Genomic DNA, 21,297 nt, shown 5'->3' on the forward strand with positions numbered 1-21,297 from the left:
AAGAGCAATCAAGGTGGTTGCAAGGCACATTAAAATATACATTTTAGCACTGGTACTTAAATTATTATTTTTTCGAAATCTATGCTGACATATTTATTAAAAATCCTAAAAAATTTACTAAAAATATCTATTACAAAAATACATAAATATTTTAATGTAGTTTTCCAGAATGTCGAGAGTTATATTGGTACCTTTTCGGATGCCTCAAAATACAACGTATAATCTTGTTTTTCAAGAAAAAAGCAAACGTTTTCTCCAAGAAAATTAAAACATGACAAAGGTAAAAATAGTTCATAATTGATATCAGTTTATTAAAATTGCAAGTTTCACGCTCATTTAATTAGTATTGCTTGGAAAAACTAAAGTTTGATAAATAAGTGTTACATTTGTGATATGTTTGTAACATTTGTCTGGTTTCTCTTTATCGATTTGTCTAATTTAAATAACTTTCTCTTTCATGTTCTATACCTGAATTCTTTTTTATTTTAGGTTTTTTATACTTCATTCACATTCAAAAAGCACATTGTACTTTGACCCTCATTCGACGTACCAAAGATATTAAATTACATATTTTACCCCTCCCCCCTGGACCAACCTTGCGTTTCCTTATGCTCAAAATCGTGATTTCGTAAAATCTTTCGTTTGGTTAATCCAAAATTATGATTTTTTTTAAAGGGCAGTGCCATATTGGCTGAGCCACGAAAACAAGTAACCAAAACTGATTAGTTCAATTTGAGAATACTTTTCCCCCATAAAATCTGGACATTAACATTTGGTTGATTCCAAAAGAGAACTACATCTTAAAAAGAAATCTATACCTTCTTAAGCTGTTTGGTGTGATGCAGGGACGTATCCTGGATTTTTGTTCGGGAAGGGGGTATTTTTTTTTTTTATAGCTTTAAAAACGGGTCAAAGATTTGACCATATACATTTTTATTACGTTCTACGATTTGGGCAGAAGCCTTTGAGGGGTCAAGACTGAGTACGGCCTTGGGGCCATGTGCTTTCAGCTTCCTTTGCTGATTTTCAGAACACATTTTTTTAGTTTGGTGACTGCTACTGCAAAAAAAAAAAAAAAAAAAAAAAAAAAAAAAAAAAAAAAAAAAAAAAAAAAAAACGCATGCTCGTAATTTTTTAACTTATATATAGCAGGGTAAATTTTTGCTGCACCAATTCCAACAATCACACTTAATTTAAAATTTTCTTGGTGCTTTAACACCCGTTTTAATAATATATATATATATATATATATATATATATATATATATATATATATATATATATATATCTCAGCTATCAGCGATAGCTGCCAAATTTTTGTTATTAAACCTGTCTTCTGCTACTACTACTGCTTTACTATAGCTAAATAGATAAAATGTGAAATTTTTCACAATTTCTCTTTTTCTATCTTATTAATTCGAATGATTTTCACTTTTAAGTTTGCAATATGATTGTACACTTTTCATACAATCGACTACTTTGAAACAGCTGAAGGGGTTAATAGGCGTTCTACGTTCAGTGTTGCTTGATGCAGACTTTAGTAAATGCCCGAGAAATCGTACTAGTCTTGATGAAAAGTTTAATTCAAATTTAGTTTATTTCAATGTGCCAAAGAGTAATTATTTTAGTTATATATCAGATAAGTTTATTTGTTTTACGCAGTGGCTGCATTTAGCCAGTGTGTGTGAACCTGTTTTAAGGATTTCGTGTGCTAAGTTTTTAGTTACAGCTCTTATTCTGTCGAAACGAAACAATAAAATTGCAAAATTTTACTCAAAGAACATTTACCAGTATTCTGTATGATTAATTTTGAATAATTGATACATTAATGCCGCGACTGATTTTTTCAGCTGAGAAATTCCGCAATTTTTGTTTTAAATTTTTTTAAACGTTGATGTTTGAGCGAAGGGTTTTTTTGCCACAGAAGTGTGATTCTTCTTTTTTTTATATTTTTTTTTAATATTTAATATTTTGGAATCAATCAAATTCCAGACTGAGCCCTGCTCCCCGCCACAAGCCCTTATTTAGAATAAGGAATGACTTAGTTTTTCATCTCAAATGGAAAAATTATATTTTATTTTTTCCAGGTTGCGAAAATTCAAACGAATTTTTGAAACAAGATCAGCTTGAAGTAGTATTACAATTACAGTAGTAGTAGTAGTACAGTAGTAATACAGTACAGTATTAGTAGAACAACTTTGACAAATAGACAAGGGAGTATATTCTGGAGCTTCAAATGGCGGGAGGACGGAGATCGTTAAAGTATTTATTAATTAGCTCTGATTAATTAAATGATTTTTTAGTAAATCAGACTTTCAACTCATATCGATGCTACAAGCAATTTAAATAAACTGATTACTTTACATTCTTTTACCTTCTGATTACTTCTGATTACTGATTCGATTACCTTCTGATTACTTTTAGATACTTATTAACGTAAGAAATTCACAAATTATATTTCTCTTATGTCAAGACAGCTAAGTATCCAATCAGCGACTCATTGACAAAAAATAAGCCACAGAAAATAAGTAATAACAATTGCTAATATTGCTAATTGACTACAATTGGTAATATTGGTAGTAACTATATGAATGCATCAATTACTAGGTGAGGAAAATGTATAGAAGTTTCATTTTTTTCGCTTTAATCTTTGAGTTTAAATGTTCCATTATTTCACAAACTACTTAAGAATTGGTCAAGAAAGCTCCTAGAAATATTTTTAAGTGGTGAATGGCCATTTCTTCAATGTTCAAATGGACCCTTTTCACGCAAAACTCAAAACGAAGAATTTGGCTTGAATCGATTTTGTCTCTCAAATACACGTAATCACATTTTCTTTATTCCGCCTATTTTCTCCCTATTTCTGGATTAATATAAATAAGAACTAACTCTTTGCCATTCTAAGTGACAAAACGATAGCTAAGACCCAGGCACATGCAATATGGAGGGAGGTGGGGATCTTTGGGTCCAGATTTTGGAGATAACGAAATATAAATTGACGTATGTTTCCCCTTTGAAACATTGGAGTATATTTTCATGAACATAGACTTATAATTAAAGTTCAAATTAAAATATTCAAATTTTCAGAACTTCTGTTATACATAGGCCTATATTCTAAATTCTAAAAATTCTAATTTTTTTTTTAATTTCGAATTTTTTTTTTATTTTTTAAGAATAAAGAATGTAAAATTAATTTTCTTAAAAAATTGAAAATAATTGAAATCAAGCGTACTTCAAAAATATTCAAAAAAAAATTTACCATATTAAGCCACCCAAAGCTGAGGCTCTTATATATATATATATATATATATATATATATATATATATATATATATATATATATATATATATATATATATATATATATATTTATATATATATATATATATATATATATATATATATATATATATATATATATATATATTTATATATTTACATATATATATATATATATATATATATATATATATATATATAAGCAAAAAAGCAGACTTTCGCATGCAAACCGATTAGGGTTCGCGTAGCGCAGGTGCCGATCTCCTGATTCTCTGCCCTCGGCCGGGGTGCAATGCGTGGTTGGGGGCAAGCCATCCGACGCTTAATATATATATATATATATATATATATATATATATATATATATATATATATATATATATATATATATATATATATATATATATATATATATATATATATATATATATATATATATATATATATATATATATTTAATATTTTAACAAATTCAGATTGGGAACTAGTCATTACGAGTCGAGAGGTATAATAAACCTTCAGATTATCTTTGGTAGCTATAGCGTGGGAATAATCTGAACTTGATTAAACCAATCGATCGATTAAATCATTAATCTCATTTCCACAATTGTAACATGACAGCTTTTTTATTTCCTAAGACCATGGTGAGTTTTTTTTAGATCTGTTAATCTAAGGATTCGGTTATTAGGAAAAGTTTCGGTAATTTTTCATACAGCCAATCCTACTACTCTAATATCCGTCGGTTTACTGGGGGGGGGGGTGCAATTGCACCTTAATCATCAAAAGTTCACCCTATTGACGTTAATTACATCCATCCCATTTATTTACTTAGATATAATCCGTATGTTAGTTCTTCCTATAGCAGTCAGAATAAGCTAATTTCTCAGAATTTCTAATTTCTCAGAATAAGCTAATTTCTCAGAACTCATAGAATTAGGGTTGCCAAACCTACTTTTTGCTAGTCAATCTCATGGGTTTCTGAAAAAAGATCCAAATTTATTTTCTTCTCAATACAAAATAAACACGAAGTCTGAAATCTCTTAGAATTTAACAGAAATCACCAACAACATCAACGAGGTGTGACAAGGGCTCAGCAAAAATAAGGCAATTACAATAAAAAGATAATAAATTTGTAATAAAAATTGTAATAAAAATTACAATAAAAAGATAAGATTTATCTGGAGAAATATAACAGAACTTGGGAGCGAAAACGCAAACGTTGAATTAACCCTACATTTTAGGGATAAGGAATTCATTTTTAAACTCTTATCCCTCTTTCAAATATATCCAGGGTCCTTCCTGCCCACCTAAAACATTTCCATGAATATAGAATGTCGCTTTATTTCTAATAAAATGAGCCATACGAAAGAACCGCAATACTGTTACGCTTTTGAACAAAATCAAATTACGCCCGACGTACGACAGGAGAGCCAATAATGCATCCTTTGGGTAGTTTTCTAAATTTAGCAGGCTTTCAAGCATCATTTTTATAATTAACCAATCACAGTGAAGACTTAATGTATACTTTTTTTTTAATTTAAAAGGACGAATGTTTGGAGCAGCAATTTTCCTATCTTTATGATGAATGTGACGATGATACTAAGATGTAGTATTAGATACAGTTCTAGCTATTTCAATTTCCACTTCTGTAATATGAGGCAGGGCCGTATTCAGTAGTATCGTCTCCATGGTTTTTACGACAGCCCTATCCCTCCACTCCAAGACAGGCCTATCCCTAGTTTTAAGCGCTTCCTATCCCACCATTCCAATTACAGCCATCAGGTGTTTGTTACGTGATGTGTTTTGTTTACTTTTGTTTGTTACGTAATAGGGAATGTTTTCAGATGTCTGTTACGTCACAGGGTTGTTTCATTATTACCTAATAGGGAATGTTAGAGTCCAGTAGTCAAGATGCAAACGTTATATAAGAGTTTCTCTAATTCTTTAAAACCTACGCCAAATCAGGATTTCTTTGCTTGCTATGTTTAAAAACCTACGAGACCCCACCCCAATCAAGATTTCCTTTAAGAATCCTATGAAACCCCGTCCAATCAAGATTTCTTTGCTTGTTGCGTCATAGAATTTTTTTTCCATATTATGGTTGCTTGTTACATAAGTTTCTTTAATTTTCAAAACCCTGTAAAGGACAGGGGAAAAATCCTTCAAGGTTGCTTTACTCCAGGATTTCTGCGATTGTCACCTACTAGTTTCCTTGATTCTTAAATAGCCATCAGGGTTCGCTAGTGAGGGAACCTTCAAGACGCCAGAACCTAGCGAGCGATTCCACCAGGCCTACTAGTATCCAGTACTAGTGGGTACTAGCAACCAATACTAGTATCCGATTCCATTAGTTTCCCTAGCATCCAATTTCACCGAGCCCCTAACCTAACCGCTAGGGGCCTAGCATCAAATTTCACTGGGGGCCCTAGTACATGGTTCCACCGGGGACCTAGCATACAATTTTGAGACCCTAACCTAATATCCAATATCACTGGGAATTCTAACATCCAATTCCAAGGGGGGGGGGGCTAGTATCAATTTTACCAGGCCCATAATTTAGCGACTGGGACCCAGGGGGAAATTCCACCCACAAGGCGCTTATTACGTAATATGTTTTTTTATAGTTTTGGCCGTTACGTAACAGGACTTGTTAGAGTCTGCTAGTCAAGTGGGAAGTTCTTGGTTGCAACTGAAAGGGGGGACAGACACGTGGGTACTACGTTGTAACGGTGAACATGTAGGTATTACGTAATGAAGATGTACACGGTGGATGTTACATAATATTTTAGGAGATTTAATTTTTTTTCAATGTGTTTTTTGGCCAGGGAACATTTTTTAACAAAAAATTTTGTCCCTGTTACGACTCGAATGGGATTCCCCTCAATAGAATACAACGCTAGATAGCTGAAGCAAGAAAGTCTTTCTAACATTTTGATTCGGCTAATACATTTAGATAACCTATTGCACGCAAGGAGAACCCCCTATTCGCACATACTAGAATGATTAAATAAATTGTGTGTTTCCTTATGACTGCAACGATTGACACGCAGAGGGGAAAACCTATTTCTAGAAATTACTTAAATTTGGTATGCACATGTACTTTAAGTAATGTTTTTAGAGAGTATAATCAGATAATATTGCATGTTGCTCTTACCGCATTTTTTTAGTAATAGAATCTTTTACTCAGAAGTGAAATAAAAGCAAGAGTACCATTGTGGGTGGAATATGATACACCTTCATACATGATCAAAAGTCCTTCTTTTCCTCTTCATTGTACAGAATTTTATACTTATAAAAAGGGCGTTCTTGAACGAGCATACCAACGTATATGGACTACAAGATGATTAAATTTTGTAAACGATTACCTACCGATGTTTTATTCTGGATCAATAAATCTAAAAGATACAAACCTTTAATGTACATACACATGTTATTAATGAATTTTTTTTTGAATCATGGTTAAAACACAGGAAAAAGCAATTCAAACTTAAATGAAAAAACAAAACGTGAAAAAAGCTTTTAAAGGATAAAATATAAGCAAAAAGAACCATGAATTAAAGAAAGGTAGGGATCCTACCAACCAATTCCAGAGGGCGAGGGTTTTATTAGAGGCAAAGTATTATTTACGCTTTACTTTACGTTTAACAATTTTCATGTAAGGTGATATAAAGAGTTTTGTATTTTTTTGCTAAATCAAGGTCACGATGCCTGTGTGCTATGGGACAGTCTTTTTGATTATAATAACATTCGATGTTGGCCGTTTCATCTGTAGGAATACCTACAACCTTAAAAAAGAATGCACCATCTTATACCATTACTGCCTCTGAAACTCGAGGCTCAATGTGCGTATAGTTTTTCGATAGCTCTAAGTCAGTTAACTGTCTCAGATTGTTAATACAATAGCTTTTTGGACTTGTTTTGGCTAAAATTACTGTTTAGAACACAAAAATAGCTGAAAACACCACTTTGCTGTGGGAGAGTCTTTTTGCCTAAAATAAATGGCAATGCTAACCGTTTATTTTGTAGGGCTATTTGTACCCTTTAAGAAGGAATTCGCTACCCTACGGTATATCTGCCTCTGAAAGTCAAAGTTCATTACGCGCATAAATTTTTGATAATTTGAAATCAATTAACTATCTGAGAATTTTCACCACATGTTGTTTTGTACCACACAATGGTTGAAAACCCCTCATTGCTGTGGGACAGTCCCTTTTTCCTAAAATGCATTTCTTTGTTTACCATTATTTTATAAGACTACCTGCATTTTTAGAAACAAATGGATTTCTGTACGGCATCAATGCCTCCTAACTCAAGGCTCAATATTCATAAGGATTTTCGATCATTCTAAATCAACTGACTGTCTCAGAATTTTCACACAATATTATTTTGGTCTTCTTTTGGATAGAAATATTGTTTTTCATAGCAAAATAACTAAAACACCACTTTGCTGTGGGCCAGTCTTCTTGGCTAAAATAAATGTCTGTGTTAGCCATTTATTTTGTAGGACTAACTGCAACTTTGAAAATGAATGCGCCGCTGTACAGTATTACTGCCTCTGATACTCGGGTCTCAGTAGGCGTATAGTTTTTCGATAATTCTAAATCAGTTAACTATCTCAGAATTTTCAATCAATAGCTTTGGGGTATTCTTTTGAATAGAATTGTTGTTTTACACATCAAAGTGGCTGAAAATACCACTTTGCTGCGAGAGTCTTTTTGCCTAAGACAAATGTCTCATCTTAATCGTTTATTTTGTAGAATTACCTGTACCTCTTAGAAACAAATGCCCTACCGTACGGCATTTTTGCCTCTGAAACTCAAGGCATAATATGCTTATCGATTTTCGATAATTTAAAATCAATTATTTATCTCATAATTTGCAAACAATAGCATTTTGGCCTTGTTTAGGCTAGAATTATCGTTTTGCACAACAAAATCTTTTAAAACACAACTTTGCTGTGGGACTGTCTTTTTACCTAAGACAAATGTTTATGTTAACCGTTTATTTTGTAGGACTACCTGCAGCATTGGAAACGAATACACCATCATAAGGCATTACTGCCTCTGAGACTCGAGGCTCAATATGCGTATAATTTTTCGATAATATCAAATCCATTAACTATCTCAAATAGGCTGAAAACGCCGCTTTTCTATGGGACAGTCTTTTTAGCTAAAATAAATGTCTATATTAACAGTTTATTTTGTAGGACTACCAGCACCCTTTAAAAACGAGTACACTACCATACGGCATTACTGACTCTGAAACATGAAGCTCAATATGCGTACTGATTTTCAATAATTCTCAAACAATTGACTATCTTGGAATTTTTACATAATAGGTTTTTTATAGCCTCTTTCGGGTAGAATTCCTTTTTTGCACCACACAATGGCTGAAAACACTGCTTTGATCTAAGACGGTCTATTTGGCAAAAATCAATATCTATGTTATTTGTTTATTTTTTGGACCACATGGAGCCTTATGAACCAATGCGCCACCGTAGGGCAGTACCGGCTCTGAAAATCAAAGCTCGATATGCGTATGGATTTTCGTTAGTTTTAAATTTATTAACTCTCTTAGAATTTTCACAGAATAGTTTTCCGGCCTGCATTTGGGTAAAATTGTTGTTTTGCACCGCAAAATGGCTGAAAACACAGCATTGCTGGTGGACAGTCTTTCTGGCTTAAATAAATATCTATGTTAACTGTTATTTTGTAGGACTACCTGCACCTTTAGAAACGAATGCGCTATCGTAGGGTATTACTGCCTCTGAAACTCGAGGCTCAATATGTGTATACTTTTTTGATAAAACTAAATCAATTGAATACCTCAGAATTTTCCCACAATAGCTTTCTTGGACGTCTTTTGGGCAGAACTCTTATTTCGTAGCATAAAATGGCAGGAAATGCCGCTTTGCTCTGGGACAGTCTTTATGACTAAAATAAACGTCTATGTTAACTGTTATTTTCTGGGGCTACCAACACCTTTAGAAACGAATGCGCTACTGTACAGAATTACTATCTCTGAAATAGGTAGCTAAATATACGTATAATATTTCGAATCAATTGATTTTCAGAATTTTCAAACAAGCTCAATGTTTATCATTTTAATCTTTGTGAAATTTATATTATGTTAATTTTTTCCTCAGTAAACTTGTTTAATTTTTACTCGTGACACATGTTGCATATATATTTCTTTTCTTTTCGTGACACTTGTTCTACGTTAATTTTTTCTCTTCGTGAATCTAGTTACATATTATTTATTTTTGTTCATGAAACATGCTGTATGTTGATTATTTTTTCATGAAACCTACCCCATGTTAATTTTTTTTCTTTTTGAAACCTCTAGTAGTTTCAGTTTCTCTTTATGAAATTCGTTGTATATAGATTTTTTCTTTCATAAAATTTATTTTATCTTCATATTTTTCTTCGTGAAAGATTTTGCATGCTGATTTTTTCTTCGTGAAACGCAATGTATGTTATTTCTTTTCTTCCTCAAACTTTTTGTATGCTGATTTATTTCAAACTTGTTGCGAATTGATTTTTTTTCTTCGTGAAACATGATGCATGTTTAATTTTCTTCGTAAAACTTGCTGCATGTGGATTGTTTCTTCAGGAAACTTAATGTATCTTTATATTTTCTTTGTGAAACGTGTTGTATGATGGTTTATTCTTTCGTGAAACCTAATTTATCATGTTTTTCATGGTGAAACTTTATCACGTTAGTATTCTTCGTGATTATGATACAAGCTCATTTTTGCTCGTGAAACATGTTGCATGTGGATTATTTCTTCAAGAAACCTAATATATCCCTATTTATGTCTTCCAGAAACTAGATAAATTTTTATTTAATCTTCATAAAACGTAAAGTATGTTGATTTTTTTTCTTGAAACATGTACATTTATTTTTGACTCTCGTTAAACTAAACTTATCTTTATATTTTTCTTCATGAAACTTGTTGTATGCTGTTTTATTCTTTCGTGAAACATATTTTATCATGATAATTCTCTTCGTGAAAAATTGTTGTATATTGGTTTTTCTTCGTGAAACAAGATGCATGCTGATTTTTGTTGGTGAAACTTGTTGCATATGGATTATTTCTTCTAGAAATTTACTGTATCTTGATTTATGTCCTCGAGAAATTTTTTATATATTTTTATTTTTCCTCATGAAACTTGTTCCATATTGATATTTTCTATTCGTGAAACTTGTACATTTCTCATTGTGAAACCAGTTTTGTTCATGGAATTTGTTGCTTGCTTATTTTTTTCGTGAAACTTAATTTATCTTCACACTTTTCTTCTTGAAACTTACCATATATTGATTTTTCTTTCATGAAACTTAACCAATCATGATATTGTTCTTCGTGAAACTTGTTGCATGTTGGGTTTTTCTTCGTGAAACATGATGCATCCTGATTTTTTTTGTAAAACCTATTGAATGTAGATTATTTCTTCAAGAAACTTATTGTATTTTTTCATCGTGAAACTTGCTGCATAATGATTTTTCTTTTCGTGTAACTTATAAATTGTTTTTTCTCGTGAAACCACTTTTGTTAGTGGAAATTGTTGGGTCCTGATTTTTATTCGTGAAGCTTAATTTATTTTGATATTTTTCTTCGTGAAACCTGTTGTATGTTGGTTTATTTTTTCATTAAACTTGCTTTATCATTGTAATTTTCTTCTTGAAACTTTATTGCATGTTGGTTTATTCTTAATTAAACATGATGTTTGCTGGTTAATATTTATGAAACTTGTCACCTGCGGATTATTTCTTCAACAAACTTAATGATCTTGATTTGTGTCTTCGAGAAAATTATTATATTTTTATTTCTTCTTCATGAAAGTTGTTGCGTGTTGATTTTTCTTTTTGTGAAACTTGTAAGCCTTTTCCCTACAAGCTAGTAGTTTAGGTTAACCTGACCTAACCCAACCAACCTAGTATATGCATGGTAAGTTAGGTTAGGTGGTAAACCATCTTCTAAAAACGAATGCGGTACCGTAAGGCATGACTACTTCTGAAACTAGAGGCACTATATACTTAGGAATTTTTTATAGTTCTAAATCAATTACTATCTTAGAAATTTCATGCAATAGTTTGAATAGGATGCATGAGTGCAGTTGGACAGCCTTTTTGGCAAAATGAATGTCTATGTTGGCCATTTATTTTCTATGACTCTCTGCACCTTTTAAAAACGAATGTACTACGGTAAGGCAATAATACCTCTGAAACTCGAGGCTTAATATGCGTATGGATTTTTGATTGTTCTGAATCAATTAACTATCTCAGAATTTTCACGCAGTAGCTTCTTTGACCTTTTTGGCTAGAACTGTTGTTTTGCACCACAAAACGGCTGAAAACACTGCATTGCAGTGGGATAGTCTTTGCCTAAATTACATTTATATGTTAACTGTTTATTTTGTACGACTATCTGTACGCTTAGAAACGAATGTATTACCATACGGCTCTATTGCCTTTAAAATTTGAGGCTCAGTATGCGTATAGATTTTCGATAATTCTAAATCAATTGACTTTCTCAGAAATTTCACAATATAGCATTTTGGTCTTCTTTTGGTAGAATTGTTGTTTTGTATTACAAAATGGCTGAATGTACTGCATTGCTGTGGGGCAATCTTTTTTGCTAAAATGTTTGCCTTTGCTGGCTGTTTATTTTATGGGACTACCTACGACTTTAAAAACGAATGCGCCACCATAAGTCATTGCTGCCTATGAAACTTGACGCTCAACGTGCTTATAGTTTTTCGATAATTCTAAATCAATTAATTGTCTCAGATTGTTAATTCAATAGATTTTGGACTTCTTTTGGATAAAATTGTTGTTTTTGCCCACCAAAATGGCTGAAAAATACACTCTGCTGTGGGAGAGTCTTTTGGCCTGAAATAAATGTCTATGTTAACCATTTATTTTGTAGGACTACCTGCACCTTTTAAAAACAAATTTGCCACCATATGGTATTGCTGCCTCTGCAGCTTGAGGCTCCATATGCGTATGTACTCTCGATAATTCTATATCAATGGACTATTTCAGAATTTTGACACAACATCTTTTTTTAGATTAAAAGTCAAAGCCCATTACGTAATAAGCCCCTACTGGATGGAATTACTCTCTAGATGGCCTCGTTGGTTAAGTTAGGCTAGGGACTCGGTGAAAAGGATGCTAGGGCCTTCCGTTTGGAATTGGATGTTTGGGCCCCCAATGAAATTGAATGCTAGGGCCCCAATGGTTAGGTTTGGGGGTCTTGTGAAATAGGATGATAATAAATACCTAATGGAATTGGATGCTAGGGCCCCACTGGAATTGGTTGCTAGGGGCCCCGTTATAATTGGATGCTAGGGGGCCTGGTGGAATTGCTCGATAGGGTCTGGGTCTTGAAGTTTCCTCCACTAGTGGGCCCTGAAGATTTTATAAGAATACAGGAATCCTGTAGTATAGAGGCCTTGAAGGTTTTGTCCCCTGGCCCGCGTAGTTTAAAAAATTAAAGAAACTTATGTAATAAAGAGACATAACTTGCAAAAGTAAATATTCCCTACGACGTAACAAGTAAAGAATTCTTGATTTGGCGGGGTCTTGTAGGTTTTTTAAAAGGAAATATTGATTGGGGCTAGGGTCTAGTAGGTTTTTAAACATAACAAGCAAAGAAATCCTGATTTGTCGTAGATTTTTTAGATAATGAGAGAAACTATTAGGTAACGCTTGCATCTTCACTAGCGGACTCTAACATTCCCTAGTAGGTAACAATTAAATCCTATGACGTAACAGCCGTCTGAAAACATTCCCTATTACGTAGCAACCAAAGGTAAACAAACACATTACGTAACAAGAACCTACTGGTTGTCGTCAGAATGACTGGATAGGGATACACTTGGCACTAGGGATAGGGCTGTTGTGGTATGGAGACAAGGTTGTCGCAAAAACCATAGAGAGGATACTACTGTATTCAGAATTTTTTCTTTTTCTTTTTGGGAAGTGGGTCGAAATATTTTTGGTTGGGAGTAAGGAGATGTACAAAAGAAATGCAGAAGAATGGGTTTAACTTCCGTTGAATTAGTCTAAGGGTTACAAATATTTTTTTTACCTGTATTTAAAACTAATTTAAGTGTTTTTTTAAGAGATATAGCATTTTTCCTAAAATTTTACAACTATTTTACGAGTGAGAGAAGCATCTTTTTTTTGGAAGGTGGAGGTGTTACCTTATTCAAACAAGGTAACACCCCTCCCCATGGATACAGCCTTGGTAAAAAATTAAAATAAAGTGTGAAGATTCTTCAGTACCATTGATGGTGCCAAGAGTGTTGATAATTGTTATTATTTCAGTTGCCGTAATAGGCTTGTTCTGTAGTCAAGGAACATATAATAATTCTTGTGATTCTTCTAAGAATGACCTTTATAAAACTTTGAATGTTAACTCTGGCCACATTATAGTCACATATATGGATAAATTAAATGTAAAAAAAAAAGATTACCAATTATGCCGTTCTTAATTTGTTGAGTTGAACAAAACTCAATTTACAAACATAAGCTTTACAACTGAGCAATCAGAGTGAAGACTGCAGGAACTTTCTTTTTAAATTGGAAAGGGAGAAAGTTTGGAGCAGTAGTTATATCTTTATTATGAATCTGACAAAAGAAGAAGTGTTGCAATAATACTATTATTTGGGAGCAAAGTGTTGCAATAATACTATTATTTGGGAACAAATTAGTGTTGATAGAGCTTTTTCTGTCTAATTTCTTGGTATTTCACTTTTCTTTTGATTATACGAGTATAATCTTAAAACCGGCAAAAAATCCACATCGTTCACAGATCTTGATTTTTTTTTTTTATTAGGTGTGACAATGACAGGTGAGTCATTTCTAAGCGGGGGTGGGCGCCTTTGCCCACTTCATTTATTTCTAAAATATGTTTTTTCATGTTTTGTTGAATTTTTTTTTTGTATTTTCATTGAAAAATGGCTTTTTGGTATGCTCGTTGAAAAAAGTCTTTTTGCTATTTTTGTTGTCAAAATTGAAAGAATTCTTCCCTCCCCCTTGGTTTTAGAAAATAATATTTTTGCCCTCCTGTTCATTTTTACGAATTGACGCTAATGGTTGAAGCCACTAATTATCAAAGGACCACATAATATCCTTAATGGAATGTAGTGCAGCACTGATTATTCTTGTATTTTAGTTTTGTTTCTCAATTATACATTTCTTTTGTTCATTGTTCTGTCTTTTTCTTTAACTGTGACATACGTTTTAAATATACTCAAATTCATTTCGATATCTCGGTGTTTTTAGTAATTATCTTCCTCATCCGATTTTTTTCTTCCCTACAGGAATCAGAATCGGTTACCCTCTCAGAGTTTATAGAAGCTGATAGAGCTGGACATATCAGATTTCAGGATGAAAGGAGGTATTTCAAAACAGACGTAGTTTGGAGAAATGTTGGGATGTTTATCCTTTTACATACTGCTGCCATCTACGGCTTTTACCTTGGACTTTTCTTCGCTAAATGGGAAACTCTTGTTTTTGGTAAATACAATTATGAATCATTTGTGGCAAGTAATAGTGGTAAAGATGTGGAGCTCCCTAATATCTATTTAATGTTCAAATATTTCGTGGTTTGCAATTTAACGTATCATTGCTAAAAATAGTATGGCGAGATTTCGTTTAATTTCTTACTGAAAGTTTTTATGCACAGTCCTCGAAAAAAAAAATGTAATCTGACTACAGCTCTGCAAGAGTGCATTAATTCCTTATTGTCAAATTTAGAACTCTTGTTTTTGGTAAACATAATTTTCCTCACAAGTGACAAAGGGGGGGGGGGGGTAGAGCAATTAAAGGGATGGATCTCACACCCTATTTTCATGAAAATATAAAGAAATAAAGATATGTCAGTATTTTGAGGTTAGAAATCTTAGGAGTCATCTCATGACAAGATAAAAATTTAATTTACTTTCTCCAGTAAAATCTTTGATCTGAACTCCCCCCCCTCCCCCTGCCAAAGAATTATTAGGGGGCCACTCTTACTTATGGTAAATGAGATTTTATATCAACAGCTGCAAGTGGTAGTGATGGAATCAGAGGAATAGAAAAATCCCCATTCCTGTTGAATTTAGAAAAGTATATATCAATATTTTGTGGTCAGAAATTTCATGGATTGGGTCCAAAAACCCCATGAATAAATAAGAAACTTTAATCTTCTTTCTCCCTAAAAACCGTTACCATAACCCTTTCCCCCACCAAAAAAAATTTTTTTGAATAATAGCCTACACTTATAACAACATATCTATACGTTATTGCCAAATAGGTAATTCTTGAGTTTGGTATATAAATTTTTATGTTTAAGCAGTAAGTGGTGGAGGAGTGACCGAAAGGAAAGAAAATACTATATTCCTATAAAAAGAAAAAAAAAACTGTGAAAATTTTCTAGCTAGAGATCTCAGGCATCAAACCTAAGAAAACCCATGGTTAAATATAGAACCGTAATTTAATTTCCACCTGAATATCATTGCTCCCTCCCAGAGAACAATCTAATTGGCTTACACATTTGTAACACCACATCCTTTCCAGCCAAATGGGTAACTCCGATTTTGGTAAATACAATTTTATATTATAGGGTGCAAGTGGTGGAAGTGTGATCAGAGTGATGGAAAATTTCTCATTCCTGTTAAATCTAAAATGTTATAAGTCAATATTCCATGACGAGAAATCACAAGGGTCGTTTCGAAAAACCTCATGACTAGATAAAGAATTTCTCTCTAATCAAGTTTCTCTCTAATCTCTCTCTTTCTGAGAGAATTCTTGATTAGAGAGAAAGAGAGTTTCTCTCTTTCTCTCTAATCAAGTTTCTCTCTAAGACCAAATTTTTCTGACCAATCCCCTGATTAATAGGATTACACATTGGTAACAACACATCCATATTTTATCGCCAAATGGGCAATTTATTTTTCTGCTAAATACAATTTTATAAAAAAAAAATATGACAAATGGGTAGTGGGGTGATTAAAGGGATGCAAAAGTTCTCATTTATATTAGATCTAAAGAAAAAAAAAATCTGTGTCAATATTTCCAGGCTTGAATTCTCAAGAACTATTTCTAAAATCACATTGTTAGAAAAAAATGTATTTAGTTTCTCCCCTAAAATTTGTTAACTTGAAATATAATAAAGCTACGTAAGGACTTGTAAGAGCTCATCCACGCGTTGTTGCCAAATAAGAAACTCTTGTTTTTGGTAAATGCTACTTTTCATCATAAGTAGGACGTGCTGTTGGAGTAATCAGAGGGATGGACCATTCCCCATCTTCATGAAATCTAAATTAAGTTTTACCCAAATGTTTTGTAGCTATAAACCTCAAGAATCATTTCAAAATAAATGAAACAAACAATAATACATGCAATGGATTAAAAGAAATGTAGAGTCAATTCTTATAAGAGTATGTTCGTAATTAATTGGAAGGTGGCCATACAACAACTTTATGGTTGAGAAGAGACTGCTGGTTCAAGCCCCGAGCAACTTGAATTTTAAGAAATCGAACTTTAGTAACTGTTGTTATATTTATAACATATTGCCTATATGACTTATAATCTGAAATCAGGTTCGAATCAGGCATAGCCTCGAATATACTATTTATACTTCTATTTTTAACATGAAAATATGTTTTGGCTGAGCTAATAAATGTAAAAGGAGATGTGAATAATACAAACTGATTATCGAACTAATAAATTTGTTTTCTTTATTGGCTATCAAAATAATTAATAGCTATAGAAATTCAAGGGCATGGCAGGCACCAAATTTTGATTTTAGCAACAGTTTTCCTATTTATGGAATATTAATATTCCGTGACGCATTGATTAATAAAATATACTTGTTTCTTAGGAGTTTATTTGTCATTAATATTACAAAAACATCAACTAATTTCCTTCATGTGTGTAGTTCTTGAAAAAGAGAGGTTCATTTCTTTCCTGTTAAGGTTCATTCGAGTCCCCTTGAGCCAGAATCCGTAAAGCCATAATAAAGCCAGAAGATAGAATAAGGCCATAAGACTAACAATGAAGAAAAAAAAGATAAAGAAATGTTTTAGTTCTGCTTTTAACTTATCAATCATTTAGTTTGACGTAAGTGGACGTAGTTTATTCATATTGGTGTTTGCTTTCTATTTAGCTGAATTCACTCTACAATGGACAACGAGAATTAGTCCTATCTGGCAACAGTGTACTGACCCTGATTTGTATAGCTCCACCAGTTTAGGAGGATAAGCTATTTTTATTTCACAATTACATAGAAACCAGTGGTGTCACTTCAAGGAAATTTAGAGGGGGAAAATATATCTTTCGAAATCTATGATGGGGGTGGTGGGGCAGTTTTGATCGTTTTGTTTTCAATTTTATTTCATTCAGAATGCCCAAAAGAGGCAGTTCCAATGAAAATTCCAAAAAGTGTATCTTTGAAAATCTAGGGACTGGTTCAAATTGGACCTGGTCAAATTGGCGTGTAAAATAGAGCAAGTCAAGAGTCAATTAGACCCACCTATAAGAAGTAGGTTTAATAGTGGTAGGCGACGAATCCAAACAGATAATGGAATGCAAGAGCTAGAGCGACAAAGAGCCCCGCCCTTTTAAAACCAGATTGGCTCTTTTGTGTTGAATATTAAGTGAGTCAAGAACAAAATGAAAACCTGCTGAAGCAAAAAAATCAAAGGGGTTAGTGATAAGTTAGTTCCGCTTTTTCACTCTGCTTTTTCTTAATTTATAACTTACTAGATCCTACTCTGCTTTTTCATACATAAATCTTATTCTGACATAAATCTTACTTAGACTTAATCTTACATAGATCTTACTCTGACTCTGTCATAAATCTTACTCTGATTTTTCAAATTTATACCACTTTATAGTGCCAGGGACACTAAAAATAAAATATTACTGCTAAAATTGGCTAGGCAAAAACTTATTCAACTAAATATATTTAGAACCGTTCAAAGATGGGGGGGGGGGGGAGCAACCGGGTCAGCCACACAGTGCACCACATCTGGAGGGTATGGCTAGGGTTTTACCTACTTCGATAAAATTTTCCCTTTGATTCGGCTTTTTTTGCTTATTTTCGAGTTTAGAAGGGGTGCTGCCATTAATTGTTTCTGGGTGCCACCAATCCTAGGAATGGGTCTGTATATATTTTAATACCGAAGGAAAGCTAGAATTAAGTTTATAGTAAAAAAATGTTCATATGAAGTTGCGCAGTTATGGTGGTAGTGAGTGCTGAATTAAAAAAAAGAATCATAGATATCAACAAAGAATGAGACAAAAACATATGGCACCTAACAGCTTTGGAACTTATTAAAATTTAATCTCTGGGTAGGCTATGAATCCGAAACTAGGCCAAACTAGGAACACCCCTTGGGGCTAAGCCTAAGACTAAAAAAATCCAAACATGTATGTCAAATAAAGAGATAACTTTATCGATTCATATTCGCCTGCAGTTTGAATCTTACAGAAAAACTGTCGGCTCCCTCCCCCTCCAGAAAAATTCCCTTCAACAGCATAAAATTCCTAAATTATGAAAAAATATACATAAATTGTTCAGATACACTTTATCGTTGTTGCGGCAGAAATGTCGTACAGCAGGCTGATGCATAGATAACCATCAAAAAAGTAGCGATGGCTTTATTAGCACTTATTAGGCTTTTAGAGCTTTGATTTAAATATTGGGAGTAAAAATTAAAACAATGAAAGGATTTCTGGAGCTGATCCCTCCCTCTTATTAACTTCTATGACTAAGTATTCTATGACTATGATTTGACCTATCTAACTAGAGTACGAATATTATTATAAAAAGCACTAAGTCTTATTTTCTTTTTCGATGATTTCATTTCATGTTTCTTCAATGAAAAAAAAATTGCTTTCAATTATTTCTTGTTTTTCAGTTATTCCATTTCTGTCCTATTTGCAGATTTTATATTGAACTGATAGATTTTAGAAGCTTATCAGGGGAATAAATTATACCTGAGTAAACATGGTGAAACAGGAAGTATGGTATATTTTAGCGATTTTGCCATTAACTATGCTCACCTAGTTACTTGATGATAAGGTTCGAAGTTGGTATAAATTTGTGTAATATTTGTATAAATGTTAATGTGGAACATACTAGGAAGTGTAATGGACCCCTGTTTTTCGCGTTTTCCTTATTTTGAAAACGAGGATGGATTGATTTAAAAAAAAATTAGCTCAAAGTAAGGAACGAGGTTGAAACTTAAGATGAGCAATAGTTTCAAAGCTACTTCATAATTTTTTCTCCAAATTATTGGGCGGGGAGGCAACTACACCCCCTTGCCCCCCTCTAACGATGCCATTAAGGAAGAGGTTGTCTAGCCCAAAAATGTCCACCAAAGCAGACAAAGCCCAGAAGCGTTATCCATAAATTAGAACACAGTATGTATGGTATGTCACTTACTGGGTTATAATATCCTCTAACGGGGGGGGGGGGGGGGGGGCACTCCTCGTGGTCACCCTGCAGTGCCATTTGCAGTCATGGTTTCGGTAAAAGAAAAAAATTTGAAAGGTCCACCCAGTCGCCACTATATGGCCACGTAACCAGGATTATCCTTTTGAGAGGAATAGGTCCAACCTTTTGCATCCAGCCTACCCTTGTCAAGGAATCCCAGCTGTAAATATACATTATTTCGAGCAATTTCTCTTTTCAGATATCATATAGCCTTGGCAACATTATAAAACGTATGAACTCTTGCTTATAATCAAATTTATGATTTTCATCATCTTGCTTTGCATGCTAGGAAAATTAGAAAACTGCTAGAAAACTGACGTCTAGTACAGAGTAACTTAAATTGCAATGTATTTGAAACTGATATCTGAACCTCATCAAAATATAGGTGGCAACATAACTGTAATTATGTGTAATTTCAGATCATTCTTCATTTTAGATATTACACACCCATGGCAATGATATTCTGTTTCATTTTACCAACAGTAGTACAAGCCATCTGTTGGGATGAATCCTACTGGGTGGCCTTTTTTGGTCCAGCCATTGGTCGGCTGGTATTTAAATTGAATGCCACTTGGATGATTAATTCCTTTGCACAAATGTGGGGAAACAAACCTTGGACCTGGACAAATTGGCGTGTAAAATAGAGCAAGTCAATAGTCAATTAGACCCACCTATAAGAAGTAGGTTTAATAGTGGTAGGCGACGAATCCAAACAGATAATGGATTGCAAGAGCTAGAGCGACTCTGCTTTTTCATACATAAATCTTACATAAATCTTATTCTGACATAAATCTTACTTAGACTTACTCTGACATAAATCTTACTCTGACTCTGTCATAAATCTTACTCTGCTTTTTCAAATTTATACCACTTTATAGTGCCAAGGACACTAAAAATAAAATATTACTGCTAAAATTGGCTAGGCAAAAACTTATTCAACTAAATATTTTTAGAACCGTTCAAATCTGGGGGGGGGGCAACCGGGTCAGCCACACAGTGCACCGCATCTGGAGGTTGTGGCTAGGGTTTTACCTACTTCGATAAAATTTTCCCTTTGATTCGGCTTTTTTTGCTTATTTTCGAGTTTAGAAGGGGTGCTGCCATTAATTGTTTCTGGGTGCCACCAATCCTAGGAATGGGTCTGTATATATTTTAATACCGAAGGAAAGCTAGAATTAAGTTTATAGTAAAAAAATGTTCATATGAAGTTGCGCAGTTATGGTGGTAGTGAGTGCTGAATTAAAAAAAAGAATCATAGATATCAACAAAGAATGAGACAAAAACATATGGCACCTAACAGCTTTGGAACTTATTAAAATTTAATCTCTGGGTAGGCTATGAATCCGAAACTAGGCCAAACTAGGAACACCCCTTGGGGCTATGCCTAAGACTAAAAAAATCCAAACATGCATGTCAAATAAAGAGATAACTTTATCGATTCATATTCGCCTGCAGTTTTAATCCTACAGAAAAACTGTCGGCTCCCTCCCCCTCCAGAAAAATTCCCTTCAACAGCATAAAATTCC

General features: G+C 33.3%; 2 protein-coding genes across 4 annotated transcripts in view; both read left to right on the top strand.

The window, feature by feature from the left end:
• The window catches only part of LOC136041046 (ubiquitin-like modifier-activating enzyme ATG7), a 567,744-nt gene that overhangs the window by 284,777 nt on the left and 261,670 nt on the right, over positions 1-21,297 (top strand). The window lies entirely within an intron of this gene.
• The window catches only part of LOC136041047 (delta(9)-fatty-acid desaturase fat-7-like), a 62,857-nt gene that overhangs the window by 14,255 nt on the left and 27,305 nt on the right, over positions 1-21,297 (top strand). For 2 of the 3 annotated variants that reach the window (XM_065725585.1, XM_065725586.1), the window contains exon 2: positions 14,610-14,805. In XM_065725585.1, coding sequence (XP_065581657.1) covers positions 14,610-14,805 — 196 coding nt within the window. Of the gene's footprint in view, positions 1-1,509; positions 1,616-14,609; positions 14,806-21,297 lie in introns of those variants that run through there. The other variant, XM_065725584.1, reaches the window with a different exon arrangement.

Source organism: Artemia franciscana, chromosome 21 (assembly GCF_032884065.1).
Source record: "Artemia franciscana chromosome 21, ASM3288406v1, whole genome shotgun sequence".
In the NCBI taxonomy this organism is placed as follows: Eukaryota; Metazoa; Arthropoda; class Branchiopoda; order Anostraca; family Artemiidae; genus Artemia; species Artemia franciscana.